Source organism: Gambusia affinis, linkage group LG21, assembly GCF_019740435.1.
Source record: "Gambusia affinis linkage group LG21, SWU_Gaff_1.0, whole genome shotgun sequence".
Taxonomy (NCBI): domain Eukaryota; kingdom Metazoa; phylum Chordata; class Actinopteri; order Cyprinodontiformes; family Poeciliidae; genus Gambusia; species Gambusia affinis.
In genome coordinates this window covers 3,885,221-3,904,855 of record NC_057888.1, presented here as the reverse complement: position 1 = coordinate 3,904,855, position 19,635 = coordinate 3,885,221, and the positions used below count along the sequence as shown (strand labels likewise).

Below are 19,635 nucleotides of genomic sequence, written 5' to 3'. Positions count from 1 at the left end.
ATTAGTGTGTTTATTTAGGGAACCAATTACCTTTTCAAATGGTACACAGCCTCCTGCTGCTCAGACTTTCAGGTGAAACAGCTTTAATGATCACACATCATTTTTAGTTCCTTTGATCTCATTTATTTCCAGTTCACCTTCTCATACTGCAGAGTCATGAACATTTAGAATATGCAAAACCTTCCTCTGAAGCTTTCATGTTGGGTGTGATTTAACAAACCTTCTTGGAGGCCGATGACGTCAAGCGCTATAAAAAGCGTCTTGCCCCTGTCTGGATGTGCTGGGCCTCAGGTCTCGCTTCCAAAATAACTAATGAAAACAAATAAAGACGAAAATACTCACCACACCTCTCAGATATGCAAACGCAAACACATATTCATCCTTGACCTGATATGCAAACTGCAATTAAAGCTGTTTTGGTATGCGAACATGCGCCCTGTAAACAAACTCCGCTGATACGCCGCACGTTGCAATTCCAGCAGATAAGAGGGAGTTAGGGGTGAAGGAGGCAGTAAAACATCATGGAATCCATTAGCACTTGCATTGGGACTGTTACTCTCTCAAATAATCCATTGTGCTTCTTTTGTCGACAGATAAAACCTGGGGAGCTGTTTCCACAACAAATATTCTCATTCAGCATGTGAGACATTACCCTTGACTTATCTCAGAAACATATGGGAAAAGCTTTGATAGATTGTGTCTCTATAAAAAGATATCTTTAGTCAGAAAGTGATGCTTTAATCCACCTAAACCTCTTATAGTGTCTAGCGTTCATCTCTCAATGCACTTTGTTTTTGTGAAGAAGCACAGTTTAGCTTTCAGGAAACTTTATACCACTTTTTAATTAACTAACATTTGATTACATTTCTCAGCTTGAGCTGTGAGTCTAAGTGTCATGTATGCACATAATTGCCTGGAGATTAGTTTTGCCCGTCACAGATGGAAAAATCTCCGCTCACCAGTCTGTGCTTTTAAAAAGCTTTCTTGTCCACCAGATTTGTCCTCCACACAGATTGCATGCTTATGGATTAGTTGAGTGCTGCACTAAGGAACGATACAGAACCAGATGAGGGAATTATGTTGATCAACATCATTAGCTCAGCAAAGAAAGATGGCAATGTTGCGCAGAGAACACACCATCCATAAAGGGTCAAATGTATTTCTCTCAAATTAAATGAGATCTTTAATTACACATAATAAAATCAGTTGATTGTGCTCTGAAATAATTTAGTAGAAATGAATGATCTATTGCCTGAAGGCTGATTATTAATGAGGGACTCATGTAGTGCAAAAGCTGTATTGGATAATTACACACAAAATCCTGCAACCTGAGATTCTATCCGAACAGAAATTTTAAAGTCTAGCAAGTTTTACAACCATTATCCAGAATAAACCAGTAAAGACCCTGGAATTATAAAAGATTGCCCCCACTGCTGGCTTGCTACCTAAACGTATAAGGCAGCAGAAATCCAAGAGAAGAATCAGGAGGAAATATCATAGTAAGAAATGCCACTGACAGACTGAAGATGCGATTCATATCGTAAAATTTTATCGAGTCTAGACCGGGCTGAAGCACTAATCATTCCAGAACTGGAACAGAAACCAAGCAGTGGGGCGATAGAGTCAAGTATCTATCACACTCCAGCCCTGAAGGGACGCTGTCCTGCAACTTTTACTCGTCTCTCCACTTTAGCACACCTGACTCCAATATTTGCTCATTAGCCTCACTAGCACAGCAGACTAGTGTGGCAGTTTTGCAATTTCATTAAAATGTGTAGGACATCAGCATGTGTGTAATTAATCTGTATGAGTGTGAGTTACTGAAATTATAAACTGTTCACTTCTACTGGAATTAATTGAGATTCACCTATAGAGACAGACAGACAGTCAGACAGAAGTACTTCCAGTGTACAAACCCAGTCCTCTGGGGCAGTTACAGGAACATATGTTGCCTAAAGAAATATATTTCGACTTGGATGAAATCAGTAAACCGTGGTGTTGCAGATTTTACTATCCTTGGCAACCACACCAGGAAAGAGCGAAGATGAGGGTGAAAGTAAAAGAAGAAAGCATGACGGACATTAACTAATGCATTAGCCTGATTATTGAGTCATATTGGCTTTAAGTCAAACACAGTTGTTGCAGTTTAAGCCGCTTCCTGTGTTTCAGTAAGGTATGATGAAATAAACAAACAAACACTAATTGTGCGGTCTGGGAACTTCCATTCTTGCCGTTGGCCAACTTAAATGACCTTTGCCGTGGGCCAGCCTCGGGCACAAAGCAAATGCTGGTGAGATTTCTCAGCCTCTCTCTATTTCAGTCCAACTTTTGCTCTGGAAATTAATGAATAAAAAGACAGAGGACTGTCACAGCAATAATTACAAACTGAATAAGTGGGTGACCTTAAATATTCATCATCATAGTTCTGAAGACTATCATAAAGATTTTAGTGAAAAAAAATATCAAACTGAATTAGCACATGAAAGAAAAAGACAGGGGGTGTTTTAAGATATGATAGTTCGATTGGGGACCAAAATTGTCACATTTGTTACATTTTCATCTGGTGCAGTTTGCTTTCACACTGCTCCGTGCCAAACAAACCAAACCCTTTGAGCAACCTGTTCCCCCCTTCTCCTGTGGGGGCGCTGTAACAAGAACCACAAAAGGAAACAACACAAAAATCTCGGAATGCCCTGTGCTATAATCCACTTCCATGTTTTGGAGAGGTCTCTGCTCCTCTTGGCACTCATGCATTCAAACTGCACCAGAGTTCACTTCAACTTAGCCAACAACTTTTAGACAGACCAAAGTTCACCGTGTTGGTCCGCATCAGAGTTCAATTGCATATTCACATCTCCCCCAAACAAGCTGGTCCTCAAAGGCATACAAGCTAATGTTTGATGAAAGCTGCAGATGATACGTCAACATAACATATATTTCCTTTTAGTTCTTCTAATTCTGAAACGTGTGGTTGAGATGAAACTTGGTAAGGCATTTCTATCAATGTTATGGGAAGACATTTAAGCATGTAAGCATAATTTTGATGCCATGTGAATAATAATATAAAAAAGATTACATATTTTTATTGCACAATCATTCCACTCTGGAAAAAAAAAACCCAATTAACTGGCTAAAATAAATAAGCAAAACGGCCCAAAGTAAAGTAAAGTTTTCTCTCTGCATTGATGATCCATGATGCTCAACATGTCATCTTACAGGAATAAGACAAACGTACCAATTTTTCACATATCCACTCAAATGGATTTCAGGACTTTATTGAGCAATAAAAAATATACACCAAGGAAAATATCATCATTTCCCTTTTTCCTCATATTTTATCTTCTCTCAATTTTTAAAATCTGACAATTCCAGACGAATAATCCATAATCCAATGTGACAAAATAAAAAAAACAAACAAACAAAAAAAATATAGAGCAGTCGATTTAGTTCACCAGTAAAAGTTGAGGACCACTGAGACTGTCTGTGTCCGAGCTATTCATTGAAAATCTGGAAAAAGAACAGGTTTGGAACGGATTTGGTTTGAACAGGAGTGAAATCACAGACTAAGTGGTCACATCCGACTCTGCCTCTTCGTAGAGTTCTGCTAGTTTCTGGAACTCGGGTCCCCAGTCGTCCAGGTAAGTGTACTCCTGCTCTGACTGCACGCCGGCAGAGTCCAACGGGCTTATGGACCCTGTAGATGAGCCCTGACCCTCGTAAGCGTAGGTCTGGAGTGAGTCGTAGGGCGGCACGCTGGTGTCCATGTCCGCCTCCACTAGTCTCTGTTTGATGAACTTATGCACGTCCACCTCGTCCAGCTCCACCGTCGGGCTCCTGCAGGGGGGCATGCCACAGTGATTCCTCGCGTCTGGGCGAATGTCTCGTCGGAACTTGAGTTCCTCGGCAGCAGCTGGATTTCGCAAAGCAATGATGTCAAATGCCTCTGTGTCCTCCTCTCCTCCACCCTCGTCGTCGTAGGTCACCACGTTTTCTCTGATGTCCTCTTCAGCAATGATGAGGGGCTCCTTCTTGCTCCGCTTCAGTGTAACAAAGAGAACCACGATTGCTGCAAGACAGAGAAATACAATTTTACGTATTGATTGAAAGATAATGCTGCCTCATAGGTAAAAGAAAACATTTACTTTGGAGCAATCAGCAACAGGAATGACTATTTTCTCCATTTATGTGAGGAAATGCTGACCTTTGAGTTGTTTCACTACAAAGAAATTGCTCTGAACTCCAATCAATTTAGTGTGATTATGTGACTCTCTTGTCAGGACTCTAAAATGGGTTGAGCTCTGAAGTCAATACCAGGCAGTGGCTGTCATTAGCATTCTCTAAATCTAAGCTTTCTGTGATTAAAATGCAAACTTTTTAATAGTACATAATATGTACATTTTCAGGTCACACAAGGTGCCACTCGTAATATGAAGGTTTAACATTTCAGGAAGTAAAAACACTGACATGTTCGTCACCAGATTCTAGAATCCTTTACATCTGTCCTCAAATGTACGTCCCTGCACAATTAAAGTCAAAAAAGTAGCAAAAGGTAAAACATTTTAGCTACTTAGTTCTGTGATTATGTCCGTCAAGGGACAATGATGCCAAACACAGCAACAGACCTACAAAACAAATGCTTAAGAAAAGACAATCAAGGAATCGCAATGCCCTATTCAAAATTCACACAGAAATCTGCTACTGAGGGTAAATCCTGCCAGTAAGGGTTCTGGTGTGTACAGTGAACCCCATCTAGCCATTCACTTATTTGACTATTTTGCAAAATTTTTCCTTTGAAGGTTACTTCCACGTTATTTGAGAAAAAATTTGCCTGTTTTATTCTGACATAAGTAAAATATTCATAAAAAAGTGCTGCTTGGGAAGCTAAAATATTGTGGTGCAATAGTACTTGGCACGTTAGCGGCTAGTATTTACAAAGCAGCCAATCCAGAAGAGGCATTTATTTTCCTTGGTGCTGATTGGGTATTCCGTGGTAGAGCTAAAATGGTTGGTACTGTGCTAATTTACGTGTATTAAGGTATATTTGGTGTTTGAATAATTAAAATGAACAGTTCTAAGCATTTTCAGAGGAGTTGCTGTTCCTAAGTCCCTCACACACAATTTGTCTTTTCCCTCCAAACTCTGGAAAAGAAAAATGGTTGAATTTTCTTTCTTACCAAAATGTGTGTCGTATGCATCAATCTTTAAGACTCAAAGAGTTGACTAATGAGGAATAAAAACAAACTTCCCAAGTTTAAAGTTTTCCTTTCAAATGGCAGGTTCTAATTAGGATCTGGTTGGAGCAACTGAGAACCTGCTTCATCATGCTAATGATAACCTCTTTGAAAAAAATGCAAGCTCACATCAATTTACCATAAAAGCAACAATGAAGGAGACACCTTTGTACAGATGAATTGTCTAGAAGGAGATAATTTGCAGCATTAGCTGAGAGAAGTGCGATATATCCGTCTTTTTTACAGAGGTAATGTTGCCTCACAGTTGCGTCGTAAAATGTGCAAGCAGAAGGGGAAAAAACCATAATGGTACAAAGGAACATAAAGAGAGATAGAACTGATAAAACTGCTTGGAAGGTGACATAAACAGAAAATTGCACATGTGCCAGAGCATTCTGTCAGGGTGAGATATCTTTTAGTTGTTAAAAGGTGTGAGACTGGAAGGTGTTAGGAAAGACTTTTAAGCCTCTGCTCTCTTAACCTAAAACAACAAGGATGCTTTTGACTAATAAACGTACCCAAGCAACAGCTTTAGGATTCCTCTCATCTGGTGGTTATTGAAACCTATTAACAAGCAACAAAGCACTTTCACGTTTCCCAGGTCACTTAAAGCCAAGTGAGAAAGAAAAGAGCAGGTAGAAGGAAAAAGTGGGTAAAAGATGCTTTAGGGTTTAGTGAGAGATCAAAATCAGAAAATTTTGATTTTTTCTGGACGGCTGGGCTGACCAGAGAGAAATGCTCCATTTGTGGTTTTTTGGGAACTGTAAATAGGACTCGGCTTTCCTCTAAAGGTTTTGTAAAGTAAAAACCAACATCACTACAAAATTTAACTTTTATCGTTCAGAATAACATATTACATATATATACTATGGCTAATATTCAGATTTTTATGTTTTGTAGCTTAAACCCCACCAAAATTATGACAGATTTTTAAAGAACAACCATAGAATTATTTCCACAGATGCAATTAAAAGTTAAACACAAAGTTCAGCAAAGAAATTATTTCCTTTATAGCTTTAATTAAAAATAAATAAGTTGACTGCGCCCAAAGAAAAAGAAATTAATCACTGACATGAAGTAATTTATTAATTGAAGTTCGAGGTTTGAGTTTTTGAGAAATATATCACAACCTGCATTTGTTGGGGGGAAGGAAGAAATCATATCCAACTTTCTTCCTGCTGAGTTGGCCTGTCTAATGTGGGGTTAGAGAGGGTAAAAAATATAAAATTTGTCTCAGACAGCCCTTATCGCTCTGCTAGCTTAAAACACCCAATTACAAAGGGCCATGTGAGGTGAACTGGGTCATCACTGAGTAAAATGAAACTTTTGTTCTATGATTTTCTTCATCATGCAGATTTCAGAACCAATGCATAGTTTTTCTCCACCTCCTGGTTCTCCGACCTGCACTTTAGCACATGGAAGTAAATAACTTGACTATGACAGATTGTTCCTGGTAAAACCTCGCCTGAGTTTCCACAAAGTGAACTGAACTGCAGTTTTAACAGTTTACCATCAGCTTGTTGGGTTTTTCTCTGCATTGTGTTGCAGAACATAAGATGTGTGGTTGTTGAGGTTCTTACACATGTCAAGATTAGTGGACTACAGGAAGGCAATGCACACTGTGTAAAGGTTTTCAGATAAACATGAAAAAAGAAAAGAAAAATTTATACGTTGCTAAATACTACTGAAACTTTCACAGGATATGGAAACAAAATGCTCCTTCTTCTTCACTGATGCTATTTTGATCTGATGACAGGAAACCCAGCCGGGGTTTTCAGTGCTTTTTGGGAAAGCTCCTCATGCCCACTTTTAAGTACGGTGACAGATTGATGATGCTGTGGGCCTCTCTCTCTCTCCCCAACCTGAGAACCTTTCCAGAACATGGCATCATGAACTCTCACTTCGTTTTTAGTCATTTGACAAAAATGATGCAGAAAGGCTTCGGGAGTCACAAAATTGGCTCTCTTCCACAGCCATCTCAGGTCACAGCATTAAATCCTGTAGAAAACCTGCAGAGTAATCCCAGAGATTGTACAGAAGGGAGTGATGAAGAGATTCTCTCTCTGTATGCTATAAGCCCATCATTCCCTAAAGGGGATGTAAATAGTTTTAACACCAGGAAGGCCAATAATTACTGAAGTCGTTTTTTAGGCAGCATCCTCTGACTATGGGAAATTACACTGGAACAAAACAGGAATTAAATTGAAAAGCTTAAATAAAACCTGTTGTCTGGTGAATCCTAATGGATAAGACTTTAATTTATAGGGCATGTTCTTGTTTTCCTGTAACATTTGCCAATGGGATTCGATTCAATTTATATGACAAAGTGAAATCTATTTCCCCCTCTAGCAGTCATGTGCTCGCTCTACTCAGACCCTTTGTGACTGTTTTGGTGATATCAAGTTGCAGATGGTTCTTAATTGGTTGATTTGATTGTAAAACCAAAATGTATTACGTAGTCCAAATTGTTCCAACAGTGCTCCTTCTCTCTGTTTTGACGTTTCACTGAAAATCTGTTGTCACCAACGTCTGTGTGAAGAGAAATGCTGCCTTTAGGTTTGATATGCAAATGAATGGTGACATGTAGAGATTAGACCTCTCCTTTCCAGATCCAACTTTGAATCAGTAATCCATACTTTAATAACCTCCCATTAAAAATTAGGTTGCCCTGCCAGGCTTTCAATTGGTCAAAAATAAAAAATGTGCAGAAAAAAACATTTTTAACCAGTACAAAAGCACATCACTGTGCCTCATTGTATTGGCTTTCTACTTATTTCAGTTCAGTTAAAATTTATTGTTCCTAAAGGGGAATTTGCTGCGGTGAGCAGATACACACATAAAAGATATACAACAACCTCAAACTGTCAGCACAAAAAAGGGCGATCGACAGAGTCCTCAAATACTGGAACTCATCAAACAGCAGCGTCGATGAAAGCTCTGGGTTTTACAGGGTTTCATTCAGTACCTAACCTTGATGGCCAAAGGTAACTCGGCTTTCCATTCATTTCCTATATCCATTTGTTCTTATGGCGTCGCAAAAGGTGTGGGTTCCCGTCTCCAGCGGTCATTGCCCAAGAGGCAGGGTACGTTTTTAGCTTTTCTTGGGATTGATGAAGTTTTTTTTAAATTTGTTTTTCAGTTCTTTAATGGACTTGCATCAGTATATAGGTCCAACCTTTTGCTCCATTTTGAAGGCATAAAAATGCCTCTGCACAAAGTCAAGCTGTTTTAGATCACGTGTTCATGTCTCACTTGAAAACAAACATTTACTGCATTGCTTTTAACTCAGTGTGAAAACAGCAGATTATGCTTATTAAGGTTTTAAATGATTGTGTTTCTGCCTTGTGTTGTATCTGTGCAACACTTTGGTGAAGGCAGTAAACATGGTACACTGAAAAGATCTGAACAACTGTTATAAAGTTGAGAGTGGGAAGTTATAAACTTATGGAAAGTTTGTTATGACAAACTAACAAATTAATATATACACAAATGTAAAGAAATGAAGGAATGTTGTTGCAGTCGTCATAACTACTCATTCTCTGTAATAAATTGCTGGAATTGAAAAAAAAATATATGTTTTTATTATGGTTAGATGTTTAATATATTTTCCAGCTGAAACCAATTAGTATTGGGATGCTGTACCATATTCTCTGTGACAAAATTAGTATTTGTAATTGAATCTGCTTATTAAAATTATCTAAGTTGCGTGGAAATAAAAGCATTATCCGGCGAGTCGCAGCCATTGAGAGTGAGTATTCCTCTCTGGTCCGCAGCAGACTTAATTAAGGCGGCTTATTAGTGAGCGCATAGGTAAAGCACGGACATTAATCAGACAAATGGAAAACAATCAGGCATAAACAAATAACAGAGACACTCAGACATGAGCGGGAATTGAATGTATGAGCTATTGAAATGTTTTGCTCATGCTGTGACAGTTTTGCTCTCAGTATGATAAAAAATATCGACTTTTTCTGTCTTTGAACGACCATGCGCTATTGAGGTGGATTTATTTGCTGTTTTAGTTCATTAAAATTGTTGTGTGATCTAATCTGGTGGTACAACAAGGTGAAATATTCAGTCAAAAAAAAAAAAAAAGTTAAAGGTGATTTTCATGACTAGTAGTCCTTACCAAACAGTCTTTCCTTTGTTAGGTGAATTTTGTAACCAAAATGTTTTATTCACTGTTATTTTAGTTCACTTTAAGTCCCCAGTTAGGATTCAAGCTTCCCAGTGTTCACCAGTTAAACCACCTGCATCCAAATCCCCTCTAGTGCACAGAGAAGCAGATGCTTACACTGCATAAAAATATGCATAACTTTTTTTATTTCACCAAACACACACACATCAAATGCACACCAATAAGCATAAGCAAACCCTAAAAAAGCTCCACTTTGTAAGTCAAGCTGCCAAGAATCATTAAAAATAAACAATGTCTGTGCATGAAGTTACCATGAAGAAAAATGAACCTTATTTTTTTGCATCTTAAGACACAGTTGTTTTTTTTTGTCTAAGCCACTTTTGGAAATATGTTTCTTGGCAATACCTTAAAGATGGGAAATAACAGCAATGCTACTGACAGTTACCTAATATGGAAGGACATTTATTTGGCTGACACTTACAGACACAGCCTCAGGTCTCTGGGGTTTCGGTATGCTTAATGGCTGAGGACACAGTGAATGCAAACTGCAGCACAATTCAATCTTCCTCTACAAAAAATAAATAGGAAGCCGATATTATCACATCCTCGGGCTCAACATGTCTGTTTGCCTTCCTCATATCTGCATTGTGCTGATGTTTAGGTATTCAGCAAGCATTCGTTACCACAGCCGTTTCCTCCAAACAGCGGCGATGGCCTTTTGTTCTCCTCAGACAGAAGCTTCGGGTTGGAGGAGGAAGACAGTCTGTATGATTACGCATAACCTTCACGCGCTAATGTCCACAGACAATCAGTAATGAGAGGAGGGAAGAGGAGACACTCAGTTATTAGACAGTTTTATCTAATCATGTCCAAATGCAGAGACGCTGCAACACCTAACAGAGCTGATGGCTGATTGTTTACTTGTGGAAATTTAATGAGCTGCCTTTGATCTTTTTACGTTTATTTTAGGCTTTCTGTAGACATTTCATGGCGCTTTCAAGGCTTTTTCTAATCTAACCCGTTACACCGACTGTCCACCCGTCAGACGCGATCGTGTTTGCAAGTTCAAGTAAAAACCATTTGCTGTCACTGGAAATCTGGGTTGCCATAGGAACACAGTACAAATGCCCACTAAAGAAAAAGCTGTGTTGGTGCTAATACAAGCAATATTGAAAAAGTGTTTTGTGACTTCGCAGGATTTCTGACGGTCTTTTGTATTCGTGGTGGAATGTGAGACAGAATCAGCAGGAGTGGAGGACGTGTTGCTCCTCACAACGGTTGTTGATCAATTATCAACGTGTGCTGCGCGAGTGACTGTATGCAGCGTCTCACACGCTCACAAGAGAGTAAAACTGAGGTTTTCACTGCATACACAATCAGCTGTTAGACATTTTTAGCTTGACTTTATCAGTCATACTAAAAATAATTACTTTTTTCAATATGTCCTTTTGAATTTAAAATTTGTTTACAAAACTGCATCTGCCATCTTTGACTGAAGATAATGAAGCCAAATGCAAAAAGTATATTTTCAAGCTATTTCTGTAAAACACAGTTTAACTTCTTTCTGTAAAAGACACTGTTCTAAAAAAATGTGTTCATGAAACTACCCAGAAACAAACTGATAAAACATTAGTAAATAGTGTTTGTGTCCTTTGCATTGGACAGGTGCATCTTTTCACACTGATGTAAAAGATAAAAACTGCTTTGACTTCAATAAAATGACATTCAGCTGAGTTTGAACATTTCTGCCTATGGAGAACTTGTCCTGCTGTAGTGTTGGCTTTTGCCAGAGGAAACTCACCACACAGGTGATTTCATTTCTGCCGCAATCCAGACTTTGGACTTTCATAGAGCTCTAACTGACAGTGGGACGGTCCAATTTCTGAGTAGATGTAATCAGTTAATGCTGAAGAATATATTTATAAAATACAAAAACATAAACCTGAATCTTCATTCACATGTAAAACCCCGACATGAAAAAAAATCACCACTAACTTTGTTCTTTTTTCAGATTTTCTTTAACAATTTTTTTAAACTTTTGAGTTAGTTTACCTTCAGACATGCTTGTAAAAAGTGGGATGTGCTATAGTGGGGTTAGGCTGTTTAATGGGACTACTCTTAAAGCAGCAGAATTGATTTATTGATCAAAGTGTGTTGACCTCTGCTACAATAGTTGTCAATAAGCCCCCTTTCAGCATGTTTAGTTTTTTTCTTGCTGACATATTGCCTTGGAGATCAAAACAATTGACAAGCAATTTGGCTGGCCTCAAACAACAACAAAAATATATTAAATACCAAGTGCTTTTTGTATTAGAGTATTGGTTCTTTACTCAGCTCTGGGCAAAAGACTTTCTTCTTGATTGGGTTAGCTAAAGTCCAGATAAGTAGTTAAATTCAATGACTGTTGTTTCCGTTTGTCCATTGTTAGGAAATTCAGTTTAGGAAACCTTCTTGGTGATATTATAATGTAACTGAACTGTTAAAGAGGTCAAATAAGCCCCAGTGTCTCTCCTGGGATTAAGTTTGTTCAAACAGAAACAACAATTGTACATTTTTTTTTTTTTATTCATTTGAGAAAGAGCAATATTCAGAGTAAGTAAGAAGCTTCATCTGAAGGGGTTTGAATGGATTGTTAGAATGGATTGACCTCGTCAACCTGTGCCACTTATGGATTATACTTATACAATGCTTGGGGTTGATGCAAGCAAAACATCTCAGGTTTGTATTTGTGAAGCAGTTTGAAAAACATGTATTTATTTTACATCTCCATTTCATTCCAGTTTATTTAAATAGACTTCAAACTTAGAAAAGAACCCAACAGAGAGCAGAACAACTGGGCTGTTTGACTTCCACTTTTAGGCTATCTCACTTTGACAGCTGTGTCTAGTTTTGGACACCATTTAGGAACAGAACCAGCCTTCAAAAGGTTCTGCTGAGTAGAGATTGTGGATACTAGCGGTATGGGGGATGAAATGACAAAGCACATAATAGATAAATAAGACAATCCTCTGTGCATTTAGTGTTAGTGCCTGTGAAATCTTTAAAGTGGATTGTAAAGATTTTATATCAAATTCACACTTCTAATGTTTAATGTGTTGAGTGAGTTGGGAATAATTTAATATTATACTTTTTTGTGTGGATTCATGTGTGCTTAGAGATGTACCCCCTATGACTGTCACTTTTAGTTCACGAAAGATTTAATTTATTTTTTTGCCTTACATCAAAAACGTGCCCCTGTTATTTCGACGTTTTCTCAGTTCTCTGAGGATTTCATGAATCAAGAATCGTTTATTGTATTTATGTGATCACATATAATGTAATTCTGTTTGGTAGCTCTCATTGATATCAGCAGCAAACATAGGGAGAGGCTTTTGAATAACACACACATATTCATTTGGTGTATATATAAACTCTATAGAACCTCACTTAAAATAATGCAAACTATCCCTTTATACTCTTATAGACTATTGTTGATCATTTACATCCCACTAAAGGCTGTTGCAGATTTGACACATACTAAAAACTTTCTCACCAGTTAGTTGTCTGATTTATGTCTAATTTAAGTTTATGAACCTGTGTATATTAGCCAGGTTAACACTGATCTCTTCCAAATTTAGCATCTGCTTGACAGCAAAACCACCAATTACTGCGGATCTTTGGTATTTACAGGGGATAGCTGCCGATAAATAGCTTTTAACTGCACATGTTAGTAGTTCAAATGCAAAATATACCCTGTTATGCAATAATACACACAGTGGAAACTATCTTGGCACTACTGTAGAAGGTAATACCAACAGTCTTCCTCAACTCTGATCTCAGGGGGAACAGTTAATTGATGATAAGGGTTGGCTGCTCAGCCAATAGTGGTCCAAGTAACATTGTGTTCAGACATTTCCATCTCCCAAACTGCATTTATTGAAAATGTTTTAAATGTTGTCCATGGAGAACTGTGAATATTTGAATTTTCTGCAAACAATTTGGAGTTAAGTTCTACAGGAAATATGTGAATACTCATCCAGTCGGGGGTGCAATGTGATTTATGTTTTATGTACTTATGAATAAATTCAAAAAGTCCTGGTAGAGATAAAGCTTTAGCTCTTTCTTTGTAATAATGTCTCCCATTTAAGTCTGGCAATGGCGTCATTGCCACCATGTTGTTCATGCGAAATAGAAACCAATGGGATTTACTCCTGTTTGTGTTTATTGATCTGAAAATGATTCAAACCAAGAAGACTAAAGATGAGATGGTTGAAATAGGCATAAAAGAAAAAAGAAGATAAAAATCTCCACCTCTAGTTTTACCCAGAGCAGGCAGGCAACCAACTGAATACATGTTCCACCCTATTTTTGATGTTTCAGGTGCACAGAATAGAAAATAGTGTCCCATTGCTGTAGGGTTGTTCCTAGGATCCATTCAGCTGGTTTTGACCAATTCTGGTTTTTGATAGCCATTGTCCAGCATGTTTTAGCCGTTTCCGTGGGTGAAACTTCAGAGAATGTTTTGGAAGGACTCGTTCAAAGCATGCAGGACACTGTTGCTGAGGACCAACACTGGACACTTCCTGTTTCAGCTGCATATATTTCCCTCCTGATTGCACCAACTCTCTAGCTGAACCTTCTCTCTCCACCAGCGTCCTCCCTCTGGACTCTTTTAAGTCCTCCACATGCTTTCTGTTTGACCCTGCCTGAGTTGTACTTACTCATTTCAAATTCCACCAATATCTCTCCATATCTATTCAGCCCCCTCCCAATCTCTGCCCTTGTCATACTCCTTCAACCTCCCACTCTCTTAACTCCTCCACGGTCCATCTCCTCCATCCATCGCCCCGGGATATTTCCCCCCAGAAGTCCCAGCCTTCTGCGGCTCCCCAGAGCGTCTGCCCACCAACTCACCCAGCAGGATGACGATGCACAGCAGGATGGCGATCAGAGCCCCCGTGCTGAGGCCCGCAGAGGAGAGGAACGCTTCCCCCTGGCAGATCCGGATCTTGCCGTGGCGCTGGCATGGGCAAACCCGCAGGGTCAAGGTGCTGGTGCCACTGAGCGATGGCTCCCCGCCGTCCCACACCACGATGGGAAGCTCGTAGAGCTCCTGGGTCAGATGGTTAAACCGGCGCCGCCTTGCGATGATGTTAGCTGTGCTATCTGCAAAGACAAAATGATAAAACAAAAAAACGGTCATACCCTTGGGCTGAAAGACTGATGCAATTACGTCTATATTGGTGACAACAGTATGCTAAACTTAGTCTTGGCACCGTTGCTTTCCTTCTGAAAGTATCCAAATACAGAATCATTTACTGTGTCTGCAGCTCCTCAGCTTGCCGAGGCAAATTAATTTTAAAAGTGTTTGTTTAATTCTTCCAATGTGCAACAAAAGAACAGTTTACCTTGATCTCTGCAAAAACAGAATCTGTTATTGCCACGTAAATAAGCAGAAATAATAGGGAGCGAAAAAAGGGCAAAACAGCCGCTGGAGATTTTCTGACAAGATTGAGAATTTGTCCCAGACAAGCAAATGTATGAGGGCTGAAATTAATGCGAAAGGTTTGTTTTGTTGATTGTAGCAGGGAATTATTTCACACTTGAACCTGAATGAAGACCATTTATTCCAAACCATTTTACTCCATAAAACGTCAGTAGTGAAAAAGTTGAAGAATTTCAAACTAGATGAACCCTGACCATAGATGATAATAAGAAATAAACTAAATCATATTTAGGAGTTTTATAAAGTGGATAAAATATAATTTTTATTGTCCTTTTTTCAAATGAGGCATTGTTTTTATCAGGAAAATTTCACCAAAGTTGTATTGTTACAAATGCAATGACAAAGCTTGACACAGCACTCAGTCAAAAGAAGGTTTGAACGGCACATTAAAAAAGGTCATTTACAGATGTTTATTAAACATCAATAAGGTCACATGCCACATCTTTTCTTCACGTCGGTGGAAGTAAAATAAACATTGTAGGTGTATGACATCAAGAGTCCTAAAACATACTGTGGGAGAAAACTTAAGATATCATTTATGGATGAATAAGTTTGCATACTGATGACACACTGCACGCTGATCTCAATGTTCACGCTATTTAAGTTCTGAAAATGCTGAATCGTGTTGCAGGGCGGCCTTGTTCCCTCCGCCCGGTGAAAACACCTCCGCCGTGCTGTACTATCGAGCTGCTGCCGCTCTGAGACCTCGCCTCCCACTCCAATCTCGACTCCATCTATGAATAATTATTATGATCGACAGTTGGAAAGACATCACGTACTTCAAGCTTTATTAAGCCAGGACTCGTGTACCGCCGCATCAGCACGCAGATGGGCGGCGGCTTCAGAAGACGCAAACGGCACAGAGGAGAGATGAGGGTTCAGAGCCTGGATGTCTGAGCAGTAAGCAGAGAGCAGGCTGGGTGACACAGAGGAGGCTCCACAACAAAAATAAATAATCAGTTTGGTGTGTACGCGCAGGTCCTTGTACTAACCACAGAGAGGAAGTTCAGATCCATTATGCTATGGTAATTCACATGAACCCATGTCTCGTCACAGGTGAGAGGAGGAGAGCGGTGTGATTGCAGAGTGAGTGTGATTAATGCCTCAGTGAGACAGACCATCTGCAGCCAAACTGCATCCACACACACACGAGACACCATGCTGAATACAAAAGTTTGGCTGTAGCAACCACAAAAAATTACCAGCACTCAATAATTTGGAATCATTAGATTTATGTATTTTGCATAAACCAGATAATACAATGGTCCAGCTTAGTAAACCGCCCAGCAGTTTCCCCTCCACACGACACAAACACAGTAATTAGTATGCACTGCGTGTGAGGCTCTCCTCACACTCTGGGTTCCGTTCTGCACTGAGCAAGTGCTGGCAAACGGATTCTTTTTCCCAGAACCATCAACACAATGCAATGCAAGAGTCACTTGGATAGATTTCATATTCCCACGGTGCATTGCAAAATGTTCCAAAGCTTTTCCTAGTTTTGGCCTTCTTATAACAACTAAGTTTAGTTTTTTATGAGATTATTCTGAGGTAGATGGGATTGAAAGATGGCTTCCAAGATATTTTGCAAATAAATCTTTGGAAAGAGTGGTGTGTGTTCGTATTCAGACGCACTGATAACATTAAAAACTATTTTGTACAACCAAGTGCTTTTATCAGTATAAATACATCTTGTGTGGAGATTTGAGAAATAAGCTAAAAACTCACAACATGAATAAGCTTAAGACTATGGACAGTTTGAAAACAATAACCCAAACTTTAAACATCCCAGAATCCAAAATTATTCATCTAAATATAGTTTTACACCTGAGCTGGAGAAGATGCACAGATCCAGAGCTCAGGTGAGAGAATCTGTTGACATTCGTAGGAGAATGAACGGATCTGGTCTTAATGAAAGCACTGAGAGAAAACAAGACAATTGTTGGAAGAAGAGAAGAAATGCCACTCGCAGTTCGCCAAAGGTCATTCAGATGAGACAGGAAATGTAGAAGTTGCTCCAGTCAGATCAGCCTTAAAATATTGTTCGTCTAACATGAAAAATGCTGAGCTTTCAGATCAGAGGACACAGGTAGGACAGGAGGAGTGATGGATAAGGAAACCAGGAAGTGATGCTGAAATAGAAGGAAAAGATTTACCCAAAGTTAGAGAAAGTGAGAGAGAAAAGCCTTGGGGAGCAGAAGCTCCAGTAGCAAAGTAAGCTTGGTGACGCTGCCATCAACTAATCATTCTCGCTCTCCTGCTGTTAACTTTTTACTTTTGTGAACATCAAAAATAATCTTATGTCAGCTCATCTGTTTCTTGTTGTAAATTGGGCTCAAAACCCCAGTCGATCTTGTGGATGGATGGAGTCTTGTACTAATCCAGGTTCTGGTTCTGCTTGAGGTTTCTTCTTGCTTCATTTCTTTAGACAGAAACTCTACAAGTCGGCAACAGAGCTGGGTGAGGAGGTAGACCTTGTAATCCAGAGATATGAAGCAGAGGTTGAAGGCAACAGCAGACATACAATAAGAGCAATCAGGGAGCAGGTAAAGGTGATGTTCAGGATCAGGAACTCAAGAAAGAATAAAGGTGTGGTAAGGTTTGATGACAGGCAACAGGACAGGAGGGGCAGAGCAGACAAAATCATGACAAGTGAATGAAACTTGTAGACAACCCTCAACAAATCTTTAACGTTTTTGTTTATAAAATGGATGAATAACGTTGCAAGGAATGCATCTTAGGTATTCCCTTTAGGGTTCAGTCTCAAATCTTACAGTAAAGTTTTTACTTTACTGAATTTTTTACTTACAGTAAAGTAAAAAATAATTACTTTACTGTAATGTTGAAACTGTTTTCTGCAAAGTTAACTTTCAAGCCATAAGTATCAAAAATAGTAAAATAAGTAAATCAATAGCACACAGACACGACACAAACACATCTCTACAGAATTCAGAGTTGCCTACACATGCTCTTGGTTGCATTTGTGTAAACGTTGGTGGGAGTGAGTAGGTGCCAATGACTGGAATCTGCAACACTCCAGTTTGCACTTGGTATAAGGAGCTGTGGAAATCCCTTTCTGGAAGAAATGTCTATGTTGTGGCCTAGTTTATAAGTTAAACTTTGTCCGTTTCTTCTCTAAGTTAAAGTTTGACCGTCAAGAAAAAAACCCAGTAATATTTTTAGTCTTCACTTTTACAAATATTCTTCACATTTGCAGTAACACTTCATCTTCTCAGACAAATAGACTTTGTAATTTAGCTCTGCTTAATTAAATAGCACTTCTATCAAACACCCCACAAAATATCTATTTGAATTAGATTTACAATTAGGAGGTAGCACTTAAAATATATAAAAACAGAAAACAAGTTCACACATTGGCTTGAAGTTATTACTGTCTTTTCTTAAAAAGAACGGATACTCATTATAGAAATGGAAATAACTGATGAAATGCTTCCAACCTGGTATAACTCCAGCTGTTTCCAGCCTGAACGTCCTAACAGGCTTTATCCCAGAGAGGATCAATTATCTGCATACCTTCAGAGGCTGAAACAAATCTAAGAAAAGAAACTTCCTTTGTTTTCTACAGATGGATATCTGCAGCATTTTTTCTTTCGAGTAAAACAATTACTTGTGTTTCTTGAACTACAACTGTGAGCCAACACAAGGTTCAAACACCGTAATGAGAAAAGTGTCTGAAAACTTCACCATAACCCATAACTGTCTGTTTTTGTATTTTTTGTTGCCAGTTTTCCCTGATATTTTAATTCAACTATTTTTACATTTCTTTCATATTAACTTTGATGTTTGCACTCGGTTCCCTTAAAGACACTTTAATTGAGAAAATGAACACAGTTGCAGTGCTGGGATGCTCTAGCATGTGTTATTATATTGCAGCTTACAGCTGCCATACAGTATAAATGTGTGTGTTGCTTAAACTATCCCCGGTGGCAGATTAAAAATCCCACAAAGGAAGTTGATTTTAGTATTTTTAATTTAATTCTTACTTGCATAACTTAGAATTTTGACTATTTTGCTTAAATTGTTTATGCGTAATCAAGCGAATCTTAAAACTGAAATCTGAGAACACATTTTGGGACAGTGATTTGACTATTTTCATACGCTATCAACTTAATTCACATACAGCTAAGAATGTTTTGTTATTTATTTGTATTTTGATATAAAAGGACACAGATTTGAATATTAAGTTTTCAGTCAGAACAGAAGAGTCTAAGATAGACTCATAGCATGTGTGTGTGCGTGCGTGTTTGTGTGTGTGTAAATTTATAATTAAACAGAAAAAATAAATGCATTCATTCAGCAAACAATAATTACTGGCTTAGTTATTACTCACAGTTATTTTCTGAAATGGAGTCATAAATCTAAGTTAATAATCCTGACCTTTAACCAGAAGACAACTATTGTGTTCTATTTGCAACTATTTCCTGTGTGATGTTGATAAAACCAGAATGCTTCAGTTTGCTCTGCTCTTCAATAGATCATTAAGTGTTGGCAAATCAACTGTGAGTAAAGTGTGCATGACATAAAAGCTAATTGACATCCCACGTATGGGCCTATTAACTGTAATATTATAGGATCCTCTCTATGCACATGGAAAGACGATCCTGTCAGAAATCAAGGGATCAGATTAAACAAGAGGCTTATTTATGAATCACAGCATCACTGTCATTAGTTGTTAAGATAAAGTGTGACAGAATGAGACATATATCAAACAGGTCAAGGAGCCAGTCAAACTTTCAGCCACTGTAAATAATAAGGGAGGTTGA

The 19,635-nt window shown here is 38.6% G+C and overlaps 1 protein-coding gene across 5 annotated transcripts in view; it reads right to left on the bottom strand.

Moving 5' to 3' along the window:
• Nucleotides 1–3,238: 3,238 nt before the first annotated feature.
• LOC122824250 (cadherin-18) overlaps nt 3,239–19,635 on the bottom strand; it is a 199,553-nt gene continuing 183,156 nt past the window's right edge. For 4 of the 5 annotated variants that reach the window (XM_044104627.1, XM_044104625.1, XM_044104626.1 and 1 more), the window contains 2 exons: nt 14,263–14,514; nt 3,249–4,066 (listed from right to left, as the gene is read on the bottom strand). In XM_044104627.1, coding sequence (XP_043960562.1) covers nt 3,564–4,066; nt 14,263–14,514 — 755 coding nt within the window. In that variant the 3' untranslated portion in view covers nt 3,249–3,563. Of the gene's footprint in view, nt 4,067–14,262; nt 14,515–19,635 lie in introns of all 5 variants that reach the window. The other variant, XM_044104624.1, reaches the window with a different exon arrangement.